Here is an 18,065-nt window from a genome sequence, read left to right on the forward strand (position 1 = left end):
ACTTCACTTTCACTTTTTACTTTCATGCATTGGAGAAGGAAATGGCAACCCACTCCAGTGTTCTTGCCTGGAAAATCCCAGGGATGGGTGAGCCTGGTGGGCTGCCGTCTGGGGTCGCACAGAGTTGGACACGACTGAAGCGACTTAGCAGCAGCAGCAGCAGGCAAGAATATTGGAGTGGGTTGCCATTCCCTTCTCCAGGGGATCTTCCATACCCAGGGATTGAACCTGAGTCTCCAGCATTGCAGGTGGATTCTTCACCATCATATTAACATAAATTTTGTTTATTGCAGTTTAAGTTTTAGAACCACAAAAGCCTTAACTGTATCATATTGTGAATGGAATGTACATGGCAATAATATTGGCACAGTTGTAGTAAAGACCAAGCTCAAAGAATAAACCCCAATGTGTGAATGGGGTAGAGAGAAGATAGGGGTGCTAATATGCCCATATATATGCCTTATATACAGAAGTGTCAGGATACTGGCTGAAATGGAGGGATAGTATGATAGATAATCAATAGAAGAGCTAAAAATTAATACAGCAGTTAATTATTGGACTGACTGGGAGGTAGTGTGAGCAAAATCTTCCTCTAATAAAGCGGAGAATCAATAAAGAAGTCTTAAATTGGGAAAACAATAGCTTATTAATTAGAGTTATGGCAATTACCCCTAGAAAACCAAAATCCAAATTGTATTATATTGATTTCCCAAGAGAGTAAGACCAAGGACAGGGAGGAGTATGGAAGGGTACAACTTTTTTCTTAAGGCTCTTGGTTTTTTTATCATGTACATGTATTACTTTCCTTTTTCTGAACATTAAAAGATATGAGTTCCTTTCTAACTTTCAGAGTTTCTGTTTGTAAAGATACAACCTAACAATAAGCCACATGAAATAGCTAATGTTTGTCTCATTTGGGTCTGCAAAAATGGAAAATTCATTTGGCTCAACCTAAATAGATTTCAGATTTTGGACTTCAACATGGATATGCCTTAAAATGAATATCCAGTACATGAGCAAGCCAGTGACATTCTGGCAATTTGGAGATGTCTTAATTCATTACTCAACAACACCCTTCTTTCTAACCAACATTTCAAGCCCTTTCAACTTACAGGGGAAAATTCAAATGGCACATCCTACAACCCTATACCCTGTATTTAAAGAACTTACTTTCTCTTCTAAACATGCACAAGTCACAACCCTGTATTTCAAACATCTGCCATTGTGAGTTTTACACTCTTCCTTGTACAACTGTTATCTGTGTACCTTGTGTCTCATCTCCCTATTAGACTACAGTTCCTTTAGGGGAAATATTTGCGTTCTATTGGGAGAGACTGCCTGGTTTTGAAGACAGTTCTAACTTGCCTTGCCCACTTTCCAGCTGTAGGGCTTTGGACGAATTGCTTAACATCTCCAAGACTTATTTCTCCCAACCTCCAGATGAAGGTAGTGATGTCTCTTCTTAGGTCCAGCAGGATGTCTGAATAAGCAATTGTATGCCCAAGGCTTGACATAACATCTCATATGCAGCGGATGTATAATTAATGACCATCAGCCTGACTTCCTCTTGCCCTTATTCACCCTTGAACCTTCCCCAGCATCAAACACAATTCTTTACACACAGAAGCTTAAATGGTAAAATGAGGAAGAAAAAAAAAAAAAAAGGTATGTTGGAGTGAAAGATGCTGAAAGTATTGAAAAATCCTTTAAGGAAAACAGAATTAGCCCTACCTTTGAAAAGACAAGTTTTCCAATAATCATATTGAAGAGGAAATAGCGTAGTACTCTGTTCGGCATATTAGTTGTATAGTAACCAACCCATCCAGAGATGGAAAACACTTGGGATGCACCCAAAAATGTTGTCTGTGATCCTTTCCTTTTCATTCATCACATATCATGAGCTCTACTAATCATTGCCTTTCTGTGGAGTTGAGGCAGATCTACAGCCATCCTGGGAAGCTGGCAAGGAATGCCAGAACTCATGAAGTGCCCACTGGCTCCCAATGTTTCTTAGGCTAAGTGCTTGCCCCATTCTCTTGCATTCAGAGCTTTCCTCATGTAGAATAACTTGCTTTTCTAGAATTGGCTTAATGATTCCAAGGAACCTTTACTGAATGGCCCCACTTTCAGAACACTTGTTTGGCCCCTGTCATCTCTGTTTATCACATTCTGACCACATTATCACTATATCTGCATTTCTCTTACCCTTACTAGAGTATGTGCACAGAGAAGATACTCGATATATTTAAGCTCGGATAAACTGTTCACAATTAAGACATAGAGTAGGAAGGCCACTGAATGCACACTGGTGTGTGTGTGTGTGTGTGGTATGTGAATTAACCCCACCAAAGATGAAACATGTCTTTCACAATGGAGCTTTCATTCAGAAGTACATTGGTAAAGGCCAGCTAACTTGAAAAAGTCAGTTAGGAATATATAGTGGCTACCAGTTGAAATTATTGAAGAAAGGAAGATTTCTGTTTGGAGAGCATAGAATAGAGGATCCCAAATGATAAAACAGACATCAGCATAGGCCCCTCAAATGGACGATAATGCATAGATTGGGAGGGTGACAGAGGGCATTAAAGGGATGTTTCCCATCCTCAGTAGCAGGTAGAGCATTAGGGCTTAGGGACACAGGGTTGGAGAAGTAGGCAGATAAGCCTGTCTGGCCCACCTGCCAGAATCTTGTACAATCACTCTGCATAATTATTCTTGAAAATACAAACATTGCTGGGGCTGACTGACAAGTATTGTTCCAGCAGGGAGGGCTGTCAGGGCAAATCAATCCAATTCTACCACATGCCAGAGTGTAGAACAGATATAATTTTGGCTGTTAGGGGCTGTCAAAGCGAAGGATGTGCCGTATGTGTATTTTGAAGTGTGGTGTTCCCTTTAGTCTAACAGCTTGAAAGATTTCTGGGGCTTTCCCCCTCTCTGGCTGTTTTCTACAAGAAGTTTTGAGTATTTTAATTTCAAATAACTCAAGTCTTTTATCTAATGTGAATTTCAGGTTAGAGTAAACCCAGTCTTACCTTTCCTCCCATAGCTGCTCTGCACTCATTCAACACATGGTATTAAAATTTGATTTAGGAGGAAAAGGTCCTTTGCTGCCATTGGATGTCATAAGGGGTATCCAAGTTAGGTACCTGGTGCACTCCCAGCAAGGCAAACTCACCTTATAAGAGTCTGTTTTGTCCATCACTAGACCCAGGGCAAGGCTTAGCCCGAAGGGTCCCACCGGGCCTCTTGGGAGTCCCTGAAAGTCCACTTCCTCCTTCAGTGGCCCAGCATCAAAGCTGAGGCCCTTAGAAGGGGATTCACTCAAAACCTTTCCTCTCTCTGAATTTTTCTGCTTCATCCATCTTATTGGATTCTCAGTGACTTCCCCAGTCATTGTCCCACTAGTTTTCTTTTCCTTCCTTCCCTCCTTTTTCCCCCTTCCTTCCCATTTGTGGTACCTATTTAATTTCTTTCTACTATTCTCCTTGGGGCTTCCCAGATGGTACTAGTGGTAAAGAACCTGCCTGCCAATGCAGGAGATGCGAGAGACAAGAGTTCGATCCCTGGCTTGAGAAAGTCCCCTGCAAATGAGGAAATGACAACCTGTCCAGTATTCTTGCCTGGAGAATCCCATGGGCAGAAGAACCACACTCCATGGGGCCACGAAGAGTCAGACACAACTGAGTGACTGAGCATGCACATTCTCCTTAACTTACAAACACCCTCAAATCTCTCCCTCCTCAAAACCCCCCCAGTACCCATCCTTGAGAGTCACCATGTCATCCCTAGATCCACCTGTCTGTCCCTACCCCAACCCTCCACTTGTGGAGTCTCCACTCACCACCTCCACTTCCTAACCTCTCACTGACTCCTCAGCCCCAGAAGTCCGCCTTCTGCTCTCTTCAGGCTCATCCTTGGCCCTTTCTCCTGCCTGTCTTCATTTGTCCACTTTGGTCTTGTTCTAAGGCTCCTTGTTTTCTGACTGTCCCTGAAAACATCAGGATTAGTCCTTGGTGACTTCATCTGTTCCCTTTGGGGTCACAGACTTGATCTCAGCCTCCCTGTGGTCTGTCACCCTGAGCTGTGTGCATTTCTTGGACAGGAGACTGGAGAGGAAGGATGAATGAGTGGCTGGATGGAGCCCACCTTCCAGCTCAGCATGGGCCTCTGTGAGAGGGAGGTCTGTAGTTACTCCTAAACTTGCCCCACTGCCTTTAGTTCGACTACTGCCAGAATCATTTGTTCTTGTCACTTTTCTTCCATGCTCAAAAGTCTTCTAGATAGGACTTACATATAAAACATATCCAAGGATTCACTGATTATGGAACATGAATGTGCTGAAGCAGACCTAAAATACTGTTTAATCTAAACTCTTGTATTTAAAGACAAGAAAATGAAGGCAAAAAGCAGTAAAGTCATTTGTCCAAGAGTCCGGACTTGTTAATAAGGACTTCAAGGTCCTCTGTGATCCAACCTCATCCTCCTTTTGCTACATATTGTCTGCTCCTTCTCTTTAGGAAAAAACAGAACAAATCACAATTTCTTAAATCCCACTGTGGGCTTTTTCCTCCTCCTGCTTGCTTTTTCTCTTCCCCCTCCTTAAGTGCCCTCTTCTCTACCATTCTCATCTCTTGTTCAATCACTCATCTATTTTTGCATGTTCATGTTATTATTTATTCATAAAATAGTATTGATTGCCTAATATGTTCTAGGCCCAGCAGTGGGTGTGGAAAATTACATCTCTTCTTTCACCCCATCCCCAAAGCATTCCTGAGTAAGCCCATAGGCATTGATTTTTATGCCATTATGATGATAAGCACTCTGGACTCCCTGCACAGTGTTTGACTGAGGGTGGTTTTTGTGTCATATGTTTTTTCCTTATTGAGCTCTGCCATAAGAAGTATTATTAGGATGCTCACTATTTACACTACAGATGTTGTTAAGGACATTGATTTTCAATGTAAAATCCATTTGATGTATTCCTTTCAAAACTAAATTCCATGAAAAATCTTACTTAGAAATTTCTGTGCTCTTACTTATGAGTAGTCAAAATTTTATAAATTATTGTGTTTCCCTCTTGGCTTCTGCTGCCAGGAAACTCAGAGTCAAATTATGGCAATTTTAATAGCTATGTGGAACATTAGAATCTGCATATTTGCATTTCTACTTATCTTGTTTTAGCCTTCTTTTCTGTTTTCTCTGACTTGAGTTCTTATTTAAGTTTTTCTTTTCCCTTACATGATCACATAAATTACTTGAAATCGCTTTAGTCATGTCCAACTCTTTTGTGACCCCATGGACTGTAACCTGCCAGGCTCCTCTGTCTGTGGGATTCTCCAGGCAAGAATACTAGAGTAGATAGCCATGCCCTCCTCCAGGGAATCTTCCTGACCCAGACATCGAACCCACATCTCTTATGTCTCCTGTGTCTCCAGTGGGTTCTTTACCACTAGTGCCACCTGGGAAGCCCTAAAAATACTGGAGTGGGTAGCCATTCCTTTCTCCAGGGGATCTTCCTGACCCAAAGATCAACCCTTTGTCTCCTGCATTGCAGGCAAATTCTTTGCCATCTGAGCCACCAGCGAAGCCCAGGCTATAGTATATGCTTAATAAAGGTTTGTTGAACTAAAGTGATAAATGTAGACCTATGATTCCCTAGGTGGGCAAATTCAAGCTCACTTTCACTTTCACTTTGTATGTTGTAAGAAGGCCAAGGAAAGATAAAGTATTGTAGTGGAAAGAATTTAAACTCTGCCTGTTACCAGTTGTATAATACAAATTCAGTTCAATTCAGTTCAGTTCAGTTCAGTCGCTCAGTTGTGTCAGACTCTTTGCGACCCCATGGACCACAGCACACCAGGCCTCCCTATCCATCACCAACTCCGAGAGTTTACCCAAACTCATGTCCACTGAGTTAGTGATGCCATCCAACCATCTCATTCTCTGTTGTCCCCTTCTCCTCCTGCCTTCAATCTTTCCCAGCATTAAGGGTTTTCAAATGGGTCAGCTCTTCACATCAGGTGGTCAAAGTATTGGAGTTTCAGCTTCAGCATCAGTTCAGACGAGTTATTTAGCACATGTGATCCCCTCCTTGTTACTTTAATCTGAAAATGGAAATAAGCATACCCTACTAGATTGCTGTGAAGATTGATAACCCTCATAAACCTCTCAGCACATTTCCAGGCCCTTAATAGCAATCAGCACATATTAGGGTCTCTCCCTTTCCTTCTATTTCCTTGTTTCATTGGAAATTGCACTTGGAAAAGGATAAGTGGATTGCTCTATGACCACAAGTTAGTCAATTAATTGTAGTGTCATCTGTAAAATAAATGTGACTATTGACCTCATTCAGAGGGATATGAAAATTAATCGATGGTAATGCACATTGGGATTTTTTGCTGAAAATTGCTTAAGAATGGCTCAGTATTGTTTCATGTTTTATTTTATCATTAATGTTATTTATGAATATTTGGCTTTGTCTTGTCCTGGTGTTTTTTACATCTCTGGTCTTAATCACGTTTATTTTCAATATTATCCAAACTTATATCTTAATAATAAAAATATAGATGAAATTCAAAACCATAGTTCCCATCTTTCATATAAATTAACTTTTTCAAGGTAGATGATTTAACCTGTTTCAATATGCTCCTTATGATATAGACATTAAGATATTTAGTAAATAATTTTTGTTACTTGCATTTAAAATCAAGCTCAAGCATGTTTCATAGCTTTGGCATCCTACTTTATGTGCTCATATTTTATTTTTATTGGCCATTTTGTAATGATATTCTTCATTATGAGATGCTTGATCCATTTCAGATGATAAATATGAACGTTTCAAGTATTTCTAGTTGAAGAGATAATTAACTGAATGATATACCTGTTTTCACTTTATTGGCAGGGAATGCTCACTGCACGCAATCTCAAATAGGGGCTTGTGTTACAGAGTCCAAGGTCACTCTCCTGAGAGTTAGGGGCTCTGAGTTCTAGCTTGGCCACTTTCTAGCTGTGTGGCCCTGGGAAAGTCACTTCACCTCTCTGAGACTCACTGGCCAACTGTCGAACATGAGGGAGTCGGACTCAGTGATCTTTAACTTCTGTTTCCATCACAGCATCTAGTCCTCTGCACTGGAACTGCTGAGGCAGGCCGCACATTTAGGTTTGTAGGGAGACATAGAGATTCCTCCTAATACAGAACATTATTTTCTGGGGTATATTATTTATACAGTCCTACTAACAAATATAAGATGTCTTTCCTTTTAACTGCAGAGTAGTTGGCATATATTAAAGATTCCATGAATGTCTCAATTTAAGGTCCATGTGATGAGTAGGAAATTTCCAGGGGGACAAGGTTCTCTGTGAAACTCTATTACTGAGGAAATGGGAGGATATGTTTCCTACTTCAACCTTAAATGGGTGGAGTGATATTTATTTATTTATTGTGTTAGTTTTAGATTTAGTAGTAATGGGTTGAACTATAGCCTGCATGTATATATAGGATATTTACTTTTGGGAGAAATTGATACTAGGAATTTTATTTAAACCATCTGAAACTACAAGCATCTCCACCAACTACTGGAACTTCTTTGTGACAGAATGCATTTTTCAGTGGCTGTAATGTGATGCTAATACAAAACTAGAAATCTACTCAGTTCTGGTACTTGGGAAACAAATGCCCAAGTGCAGTGAATTTCCACCCTGGAAAATTCCATTAATGATAAAGATATCCACAATATTTAGTCCCTCATCTCAATTATTACTTCTGGTCATCACTTTCTCCCTGATTCCATGAATGAAGTCGCTCAGTCCTGTCCGACTCTTTGTGACCCGCTGGACTGTAGCCTACAAGGCTCCCCAGTCCATGGAATTTTCCAGGCAAGAGTACTGGAGTGGGTTTCCTTCTACAGGGGATCTTCCCAACCCAGAGATTGAACCCAGGTCTCCTGCACTGCAGGCAGACACTTTACCATCTGAGCCACCTGATTCCATAGAGTAGATTTATTTGCACAATAATCTAATCACACCCTTTGCTTTGACTATATGAACATACATAGATCAGTCTGCAGACCACAGGAGTTTGGTGGTCCCTACACCACACACACCTCTTCTGGGTACTCTTATCTTTGGCAAGGTGAATTTTAAAAAGATACTTTTTATAAAAAAAAATTATTTAAAGAAATCAACTATTGTCTTGATTTTTCCCCTTCAAATCTAAGAAGCTATTTATGGTAGAGTCTGGGCGTTTCATTTATTTATTTTTGTTAGTTATTCATATTGTGTTTGAAGTGGTTTTACTGGAGTCTCCAAAGTTAAAAGCAGAGCTTTGACTGACCTAAGAAATAAAGAATGTAAAAATTTTTAACATACTTACCCGATAGCTTATTTATCATGGAATCTTTGGGCTTCCGTGGTGGCTCAGATGGTAAAGAATCCACCTGCAGTGCAGGAGATCTGGGTTCAACCCCTGGGTTGGGAAGATCCCCTGGAGAAGGGAACAGTTACCTACTCCAGTATTCTTGCCCAAAGAATTCCATGGACAGAGGAGCCTGGTGGGCTACAGTCCATGGTGTTGCAGAGAATCAGGCACAACTGAGAGACTTTCACTTAGACTCACTTGGCCAAGGATACTTTGTATAAAATGAACCCAAATGTTCCTAGGACCCTTTAAGGTGTTATTCAAAGTGCCTGTCCACAGTGAGATTGTCTAGAATAGAAATCAGTGCATTGCTTTTTTCATTAAGAAAGTCTTGGGACTTCCCTGGTGGTCCAGTGATTAGGACTCCACACTTCAACTTCTATTCCCAGCCAGGGAACTAAGATCCTGCATATGTGCAGCTTGCCCCCCACCAAATAATGATAATCAGATCAGATCAGATCAGTCACTCAGTCGTGTCTGACTCTTTGTGACCCCATGAATCACAGCACGCCAGGCCTCCCTGTCCATCACCAACTCCCGGAGTTCACTCAGACTCATATCCATCGAGTCAGTGATGCCATCCAGCCATCTCATCCTCTGTCGTCCCCTTCTCCTCTTGCCCCCAATCCCTCCCAGCATCAGAGTCTTTTCCAATGAGTCAACTCTTCAAATGAGGTGGCCAAAGTACTGGAGTTTCAGATTTAGCAACATTCCTTCCAAAGAACACTCAGACTGATCTCCTTCAGAATGGACTGGTTGGATCTCCTTGCAGTTCAAGGGACTCTCAAGAGTCTTCTCCAACACCACAGTTCAAAAGCATCAATTCTTCGGCTCAGCCTTCTTCACAGTCCAACTCGCATCCATACATGACCACAGGAAAAACCATAGCCTTGACTAGACGAACCTTTGTTGGCAAAGTAATGTCTCTGCTTTTGAATATGCTATCTAGGTTGGTCATAACTTTCCTTCCAAGGAGTAAGCGTCTTTTAATTTCATGGCCGCAGTCACCATCTGCAGTGATTTTGGAGCCCAGAAAAATAAAGTCTGACACTGTTTCCACTGTTTCCCCATCTATTTCCCATGAAGTGATGGGACCGGATGCCATGATCTTTGTTTTCTGAATGTTGAGCTTTAAGCCAACTTTTTCACTCTCCACTTTCACTTTCATCAAGAGGCTTTTTAGTTCCTCTTCACTTTCTGCCATAAGGGTGGTGTCATCTGCATATCTGAGGTTATTGATATTTCTCCCGGCAATCGTTATTCCAGCTTGTGTTTCTTCCAGTCCAGCGTTTCTCATGATGTACTCTGCATATAAGTTAAATAAGCAGGGTGACAATATACAGCCTTGACATACTCCTTTTCCTATTTGGAACCAGTATGTTGTTCCATGTCCAGTTCTAACTGTTGCTTCCTGACCTGCATACAGATTTCTCAAGAGGCAGGTCAGGTGGTCTGGTATTCCCATCTCTTGAAGAATTTTCCACAGTTTATTGTGATCCACACAGTCAAAGGCTTTGGCATAGTCAATAAAGCAGAAATAGATGTTTTTCTGGAACTCTCTTGCTTTTTCGATGATCCAGTGGATGTTGGCAATTTGATCTCTGGTTCCTCTGCCTTTTCTAAAACCAGCTTGAACATCAGGAAGTTCACGGTTCACATATTGCTGAAGCCTGGCTTGGAGAATTTTGAGCATTACTTTACTAGCGTGTGAGATGAGTGCAATTGTGTGGTAGTTTGAGCATTCTTTGGCATTGCCTTTCTTTGGGATTGGAATGAAAACTGACGTTTTCCAGTCCTGTGGCCACTGCTGAGTTTTCCAAATTTGCTGGCATATTGAGTGCAGCACTTTCACAGCATCATCTTTCAGGATTTGGAATAACTCAACTGGAATCCCATCACCTCCACTAGCTTTGTTTGTAGTGATGCTTTCTAAGGCCCACTTGACTTCATATTCCAGGATGTCTGGCTCTAGGTCAGTGATCACACCATCGTGATTATCTGGGTCATGGAGATCTTTTTTGTACAGTTCAATTTTAAAAAAGAAAGTCTTACTCCCAAGAAAAAGTCAGCTAAATGCCATGCAAACAGCCAAACCAAACTTCCCAATGCCTTTCCTCTTAGCTGCATTGCTGAAAGACAGATAAATGGCAGCTGAGTGTTTGTACAACTTGGGCAAACTATTAATACTTCACCCGTCTGTGCCTCAGGCCCTTAGAATGCTGGTATCAGGAGGTAGAGAGGGAAAATGTGAGCAAGGAGCTCAGTGAGTGAGTGGGGTAGCCAAGATGTCATAGTGAGGGCCTCAACGTGGTACAGGCTGATGGCTCCCTAAGACAGATGCTTTCAACTGGTTGGGGCTCTAGCAGGAGATGGTGGGGTGGGTGGGGGGGGTTCATGGTCAGACATCATGCACAAAGGCCTTGATGTACCTGGGAGTGAAGGGTGGGGATGGCTTTCATTTGAAAGGGCTGGAGGGAGAAGTTATGGGTGTCCTCAGGCACGTTATGATGGTGGTGTTTTAGTTGCTAAGTCGTTTTGTATCTGACTCTTTTGCGACCCCATGGAACTGTAGCCTGCTGGTCTCCTCTGTCCATGGGATTTCCAAGGCAAGAATGCCTGAGTGGGCAGTCATTTCCTTCTCTAGGGTATCTTCCTGACCCAGGGATCAAATCTTCCTGACCTGCATCTCTTGCATTGACAGGCATATTCTTTACTGCTGAGCCATCAGAGAAGCCCATCCTCAGCAAAGCCAAGGTTTTATTGGAGCTGAGGAGGTAAAGAGAAGTTTAAGGAGAGATTTTAGATACAGGGACCTACTAGATGATGGGCATTTCATCCAGAAGAACTGATGGAAGGACTTGTGAGGGAGACGAAGGGGTTAGCATTGGCTGTGCTTGGGGCAATTATGAGCAATTTGGCAGTTTGAGGCTGGATAAAGAGGGATGGTCTGAGAGGGTACCGAGGATTTCCTTTGGTCATTGAGGGAAACGGGCAATGAGGCAGTTTGGGATATGCTTCAATGCTCTCCTGGAGGAGAATGGGAAGAAATTCTTAGCTCAAGTGTGTGATAGCTTCAGACTAGTTGTTCTTCCTACTCCTGACATCTTGGAGAATTGAGCTTTTTTATTGCCTGCACATTCAATAGGATTGTTGTCAGTTAACTGAAATAATAAAACTGAACAGTATTTGTCTCTTGCTTCTATTATCATTTGGCACATTTTCCAACAAATATTTGGATAGCACCAGCTGTGTGCAGAGCACTATGAAACCCTGGCAGAAATGCAAATACAAACAAAAACTTGTTACCTGTGCCCCTCAGTGGCTTCCAGTCTTAGAAAAGAGGAATTCCTTCTATTTAGATGGAGTACATTGGCAAAAGGCCACTATTCATGTAATCTACTATATCCCAAACATAGCAAAGCAAATTAATGCAAAATAGCCCATTTCTTAAAGATGTGTCTACTGCCTTCAAGGTCAGTGTGGTAAAACTGGTCTCATCAATTTTAGCTTGGAAGATGATGAAGTTGTGGCTTTATCCATAGCTTTAGAAAGTTATTTCCCATCAACATTTTTTACTGCTTGGAATGAAAGAGAGGGTGGGGGGGGGGTGGGTAGGGATAGGGAGAGAGGGAGGAAAGGAAAAAAAGGAAAAGGAAGGAAAGAAGGAAAAAGAAAGGAGAGAGAGGAGGAGGGAGGCAAGAAAAGTGTAAATCAAATGCAAGAAAAAAAAGTTAAATACTAGCCTTGATCTGGTTAGAGTGTAAAGTAAATCAAGTGGCAATTTAATTCTCAATGAACATATGACAACCATGGAGTTAAATATTAGATTTAAATAGGGCAGCTAATTTTCTGCAAGAATTACATTCATCTCTTTATATGGGCACTCTTCCTAATGAACACATCTTTCCCCTCTTAAATTCAGGCATTGCTGCTGGAGCATGAGAAATTAATATACATTCTTAGATTCATTAATAATGTTGCTCATAAAAGACCTTTTGATTTTTATCACCCTGAGTTCCCAGAGGCCCAAGGAAGCAGCTATAGCTCCAAACCACATGAATTATCAGGGGGGAAAATCCTATTAAAGCAAAACCTTAATCACCACCTGCATTTTATATCAAGTTGTATCTAAGAAGAAACTGTATATATCATATCCATCAACCTAGCATGGACAAATAAATGGTGTTACAGTCCTTCCACAGAATATTACAAAGTAAAAGCAAAAGAATTACTACTACCACTACACACAGTGTAATTCAGTCTCAAGAACAATGTTGAGAGATAGACTAAGACAGGGAAGGATGCATGTAATATGAGTCCATTTATTAGCTTCAAAACAAGCAACAATCTCTCACTGGGGAGGTGTCAGTGGCAGCAAACCAACAAGGGAAATGATTAACACAAAATTCCGGATGGTGATTATCCCTGGGACGTGAGTAGGAAATGGGTACAATCCAGAAAGAACACAGTGGTGCTTCAAAAGCTCTAGTGATGTTCTGTTTCTTAATGGAATGGTAACTTCATGGGTATTCATGTTATTATCATTATTAAAACTGTAGAGATAAGCTTTGTATTTTCTTTGGAACTTTTGATAATTTGAACTGGCTGTTGAACTAAGCGGAAAGGAAGCGGGAGGTTATTTTCACTTTTTACTCTCTTATTTACATACTTCCCTTTCTCTCATCACACTTAGCATAACTTACAACTGAAAAAGAACTTTCTGGTGCAGAAGAAAAGTTACAGACTCTGGGTTCAGACAAACCTGAGTTCACATCCCAATTCCTCCATTCCCACACTATGAATCAGTGAAATTCCTGCAGACTCAGTTTCCCCATGTATAAAATGTAGGAAAGAATGCTTCTAAGAGTCCAATATTGTTGACTGCACATTCCAAGCTCTAGAGGGACTCACAGTCTCTTTAGTCAGTCTGCCACTCAGGGATGAGAAGTTCAGAAAAGCCTGGTGGCAGTGACACAGTGGAAGCCCTGGGCTCAGGGATCCAATGCTTAATGTGCTGGGTGACGAGGCCCAAGCTCACACTGTGGAGTCCTCTATCCTCTGCAGAGTCTTTTTTTGGGCTTCTCCACCAGCTCTGTCCTGAGAATCATTCACTTGCCTCCCACTGGGCTCCCAAAGAACTGCCTTGGGACTGCCTCCTGCCTCCTCCAGGAAGGTGATGGATGAGTGGCATGGGCTAGCTCAGCTCTGCATGAGAGGAATAGTCCCCCTTCCCCTGATGCTTCTGTACATGTCTCTTCTTGGCTTTGGACAGCCAAGGCTAGAACCCGCTCTTAGAAAGGAGCTAAGGAAACCAGCTTTTAGCACAATGGGCTAGACATTTCTGGTCTAAACAGAAAGAGTCACCAGAACTCAACCATGGAGCTCACCACGTGAGGAAGCAAAAAGTGAGGTGAGGACACAGCCTTCATCAGCAATGCACAGATCTTGCATTTTCCCTTCGTGTCCTCTGAGCCTGTCTCCCTCAATATTTTGAAGGGGCTTAACAAAGGCTTAGGGCTTCCTAGCTAGCTCTCTGCCTTTCCCACTAGACATAACTGATGAATATATGCAAAGCATCTGGCTTGTGAGAGACCTGCCATTCATATCCATCCCCTTCTCAATTCTCCCCTTTCTTGGTCCATAAAGCTCATGAATGATGTTTTGTAGCCAACAGCTAAGTGATTCCTTTGGTTCTATCAAAAACAGTGATTCCATTCTGGAGAGCAAGCCTAAACCACCGACTGCCTGGAAGCCTTCTGGGTGGATCTTGAGGATGGATGCTGAGTTTATCCTCCAGTTTTCTATGTGTAGAGGAGAGACTTTAGGTCTGTGAGCTCAGGATGCAGCCTGCCGACTCCTGCCCTTTGCCTTCAGCTCTGGCTGCCTCGATTCCAATTTCCGTTCTGTCTTTGTCTTACAGTTGTTCAGCACATCAAGCGACACAACATTGTCTTGAAAAGGGAGCTAGGTGAAGGAGCCTTTGGAAAAGTTTTCCTTGCTGAATGCTATAACCTCTGTCCTGAGCAGGACAAGATCTTGGTGGCCGTGAAGGTAAGCGAACACTCCAGAATGTCTCATTACCCATGGTCACTACTCACATGTGGAAGTGTTGCTTTATTTTATTTCATCGCAGTGACCATTTCAGGAGCAAAGTATATCTGCCATGGTAGATGTGTCCAAATTCCTTTAAGTGATGGAAAGTGGAAAGGATGTTTGGGGCACAGGGACAATGGGTTCTGCTCAGGAACATCTTTCCAGCCTACAGGCTGTGGATATCTCTGAGCTACTCTCCCCAGTCAGTGTTAACTGAACTCTGGACAGAAGTCAGTGGGGTCAAACACAATCCAACCCACTAAACCTGGAGACTTCGCTTTCTCCTCAGATTGCCCGGAGCATGTCCAAGTTCAGCTGGAGCTTGTCTCATGTTCAGAAGACCTGGAAAGGACACTGTGGCCTTCACTTCCCTCTCTCAGCCTCATTTCCGCTGAGATGTTTTGTTATACTTACTTTGTCCCTTCCAAATATCTCCAAGGCCCCAGACATGGCATCTGGAAGGGGAACATCTCTGGGGGATGGATCTTACCGCCCTAGGAGACACGAGATTTTATTGCAATACAGAAGTCTGAAAGTCTTTTGTCATAACCATTTCTCCATAAACTCTAAAAAGGAGACCTGAGGAATCCCCTGGCAGTCCATTTGTTGTAAAGCTCCATGCTTTCACTGCAGACGATGCAGGTTCGATCCCTGGTCAGGGAACTAAGATCACACATGCTACATGGAATGGAAAATAAAAATAAAATAATGAATGCATATATGTTAAATTACAATAATTCTTTTAAAGGAGACCTCATCTTCAATATGGAGAAGGAAATGGCAACCCATTCCAGTACTCTTGCCTGGAAAATCCCATGGACGGAGGAGCCTGGTGGCTGCAGTCCATGGGGTCTCGAAGAGTCAGACACGACTGAGTGACTTCCCTTTCACTTTCCACTTTCATGCACTGGAGAAGGAAATGGCAACCCACTCCAGTGTTCTTGCCTGGAGAATCCCAGGGACAGAGGAGCCTGGTGGGCTGCCGTCTATGGGGTCGCACAGGGTCGGACACAACTGAAGCAACTTAGCAGCAACAGCATCTTCAATAAAATTGTAAAGTAATTAGCCTCCAATTAAAATAAATAAATTTATATTAAAAAATAAAAATAAATAAACATTATTGAAAGGGCTAAAATTTCCACTGGGCCCTCTAAATCACAAGGATCAACACAAATAGCACAAAAAACTTCAGCGTATCTTTTACATATGCACTGTCAAAATGTTTTAAAAAAATCACCAAGGTACAACTTATGTAAAACACTTAAGAGAGGCATATGTTTATAAAATGAGTTAAGGGCCAAATGAATAAGTACGTGGCTAATGTAATAAAATGTAACTTCTTGACCCAACGTAAGATGATTGAGTTTTGGTTTTTCTTTGTTCGTTTGGCCAAACGCAAAGTATTTATACAAATGGCATTTATTTCCTCATTATCACCAGGACAACTTTCTTTGTGAGTTGATGGATGTGTTTTATTTATTTATTTATCTTTCTGGTCTTTTAATGTTTTAACTTTTATTCATTTTTAATTGGAAGATAATTGCTTTACAGAGTTGTGTTGGTTTCTGCTGTACAACTTCGTGAATCAGCCATAAGCATACCTATGTCCCCTCCCTCTTGAACCTTTCCCCCAGACCCACCCCACCCCAGCCCTCTAGGTTGCCACAGTGCTCTGAGCTGAGCCGCCTGTTATACAGCAACTTACCACTAGTTGAACATTGTCCTGGCTATAATGAGGAAATAAATGCCATTTTACACACGGTACTGTGTATGTTTCAGCGCTACTCTCTGAAGTTGTCTCACCCTCTCCTTCCCTCATTGTGTCCACAAGTCTGTTTTCTATGTCTTCTTCTCTATACCTGCCCTGCAAATTGAACTGAGGTGGAAGAACCTCAGTTCATCCTATTACACAGAGTGAAATAAGTCTGAAAGACAAAAACAAATATTGTATATTGACACATATATAAGGGAATATAGAAAAATGGTACTGAGGAACTTTTCAGTTTTTAAAAGATATATATTCCATTACTGTTGTATTTAGCCTTAAAATACTTTATGCGTAATGGGTAACCGAGGAGAGAAATAAAATGATTCTTGAACTTTCCCAACCTTCAGACTAAACACAGTTTCTGTTACAGTTCATCCTAATGAAACACCATGCATCTGCTTTCCTTGCCATCAAAAGTGACTAAGCCGAGCGGTTCAGATACACTTAAACTCTCAGGAAAGGCTCCTAAAAAGCTCTACTTTGGGGTGAATAAAGGACAGGCCTTTCTAGGGATGAGAAATGTAATATCTATGAAATAAGCATCATCTCAGTAAGATAGGAAAGTGGAGGGGGTAGTGAGACAGAGGAGAGAAGAGGGGAAGGGAGATGTGGGAGAGAATCAAGGTCAAGCGGGGTGAGTGGAGTGAAAGGAGGATCCTGCAGGGACCCTGAGGATGTTTAATTCCTGCTGCTGAGATGGCTTCCTCTTTTCTTTCATTGACTCAAAAAGTTTGTTATTTTTTTTAAAGCACAAAATGTTCAGAACATTTGGCAGTGTTATATCTGCAGTCTTCGCTTTCTTCTGCTGTTATCTTTTTTTCCCCCTTTGGAAAAATGGGACCAAAAGGTGCCTCTATTTTTGGAGATTCAGAGCCCGATACAAGGATAGAGCTGGAAGACATTCTGGGAACATGTAACCCCAATCTCGCATGTGTCATAGACAAGGACAATGAGGACCCTGGGGCCAAGGTCTGGGCCATGTTTCCCGCTGATGTTTGGAGGCCATCCAGGAATCTGTTCACTTCATGAGGTCACAAGGTGAAAGCTTTGAATGTGAGAAAATCGTAGGAGATGAGGGAAACCTAGAGGATAGTGTAGGAATAGCTGAGAGGCCTCAGCTCGGTAGTGTGTGCTCAGTTGCTTCAGTCGTGTCCGACTCTTTGCGACCCCATGGACTGTAGCCTGCCAGGCTCCTCTGTCCATGGCATTCTCTAGGGAAGAATACTGGAGTGGGTTGCCATGCCCTCCTCCAGGGGATCTTCCCAACCCAAGAATCGAACCGACATGTCTTATGTCTCCTGCACTGGCAGGTGGGTTCTTTACCACTAGTGCCACGTGGGAAGCCCTCAGCTGGATAGAAATAGACTCAAAATTTCTCAGCGGGTATCGCCTTTCACGTTCCTGTTATTTCTAATTCTGTGCTTGCTCCTCTGTACTTCTTGCAGTGTCCTTAAGGAGCCAGTGCTACACAGCTAAATCCAGGGCACCTTTAACTCAGACATCACTTTTCCTTCCAAACTCATGCTAAACAGGATTTCAGAGCTCGATCTAGTAAAGATGAAGGATTAGCCGGTGTCAGCAATGTTCAGCCAGTAGTCCTGCCCACAGCATGCTTCCCATCACTACTGTTGGTGCTGCTGCTGCTGCTAAGTCGCTTCAGTCGAGTCCGATTCTGTGCGACCCCATAGTCGGCAGCCCACTAGGCTCCCCAATCCCTGGGATTCTCCAGGCAAGAACACTGGAGTGGGTTGCCATTTCCTTCTCCAATGCATGAAAGTGAAGAGT

At 42.2% G+C, this 18,065-nt stretch overlaps 1 protein-coding gene across 7 annotated transcripts in view; it reads left to right on the top strand.

The window, feature by feature from the left end:
* Positions 1–18,065, top strand: part of NTRK2 (neurotrophic receptor tyrosine kinase 2) — a 408,111-nt gene that overhangs the window by 286,025 nt on the left and 104,021 nt on the right. For all 7 annotated transcript variants that reach the window (XM_086414414.1, XM_086414413.1, XM_086414416.1 and 4 more), the window contains one exon: positions 14,340–14,470. In XM_086414414.1, coding sequence (XP_086270540.1) covers positions 14,340–14,470 — 131 coding nt within the window. The remainder of the gene's footprint in view (positions 1–14,339; positions 14,471–18,065) is intronic.

The sequence above is a fragment of the Bos grunniens genome, chromosome 8 (assembly GCF_055505025.1).
Source record: "Bos grunniens cultivar Pamir isolate PY7600 chromosome 8, Bosgru_T2T1.0, whole genome shotgun sequence".
NCBI classification, from domain to species: domain Eukaryota; kingdom Metazoa; phylum Chordata; class Mammalia; order Artiodactyla; family Bovidae; genus Bos; species Bos grunniens.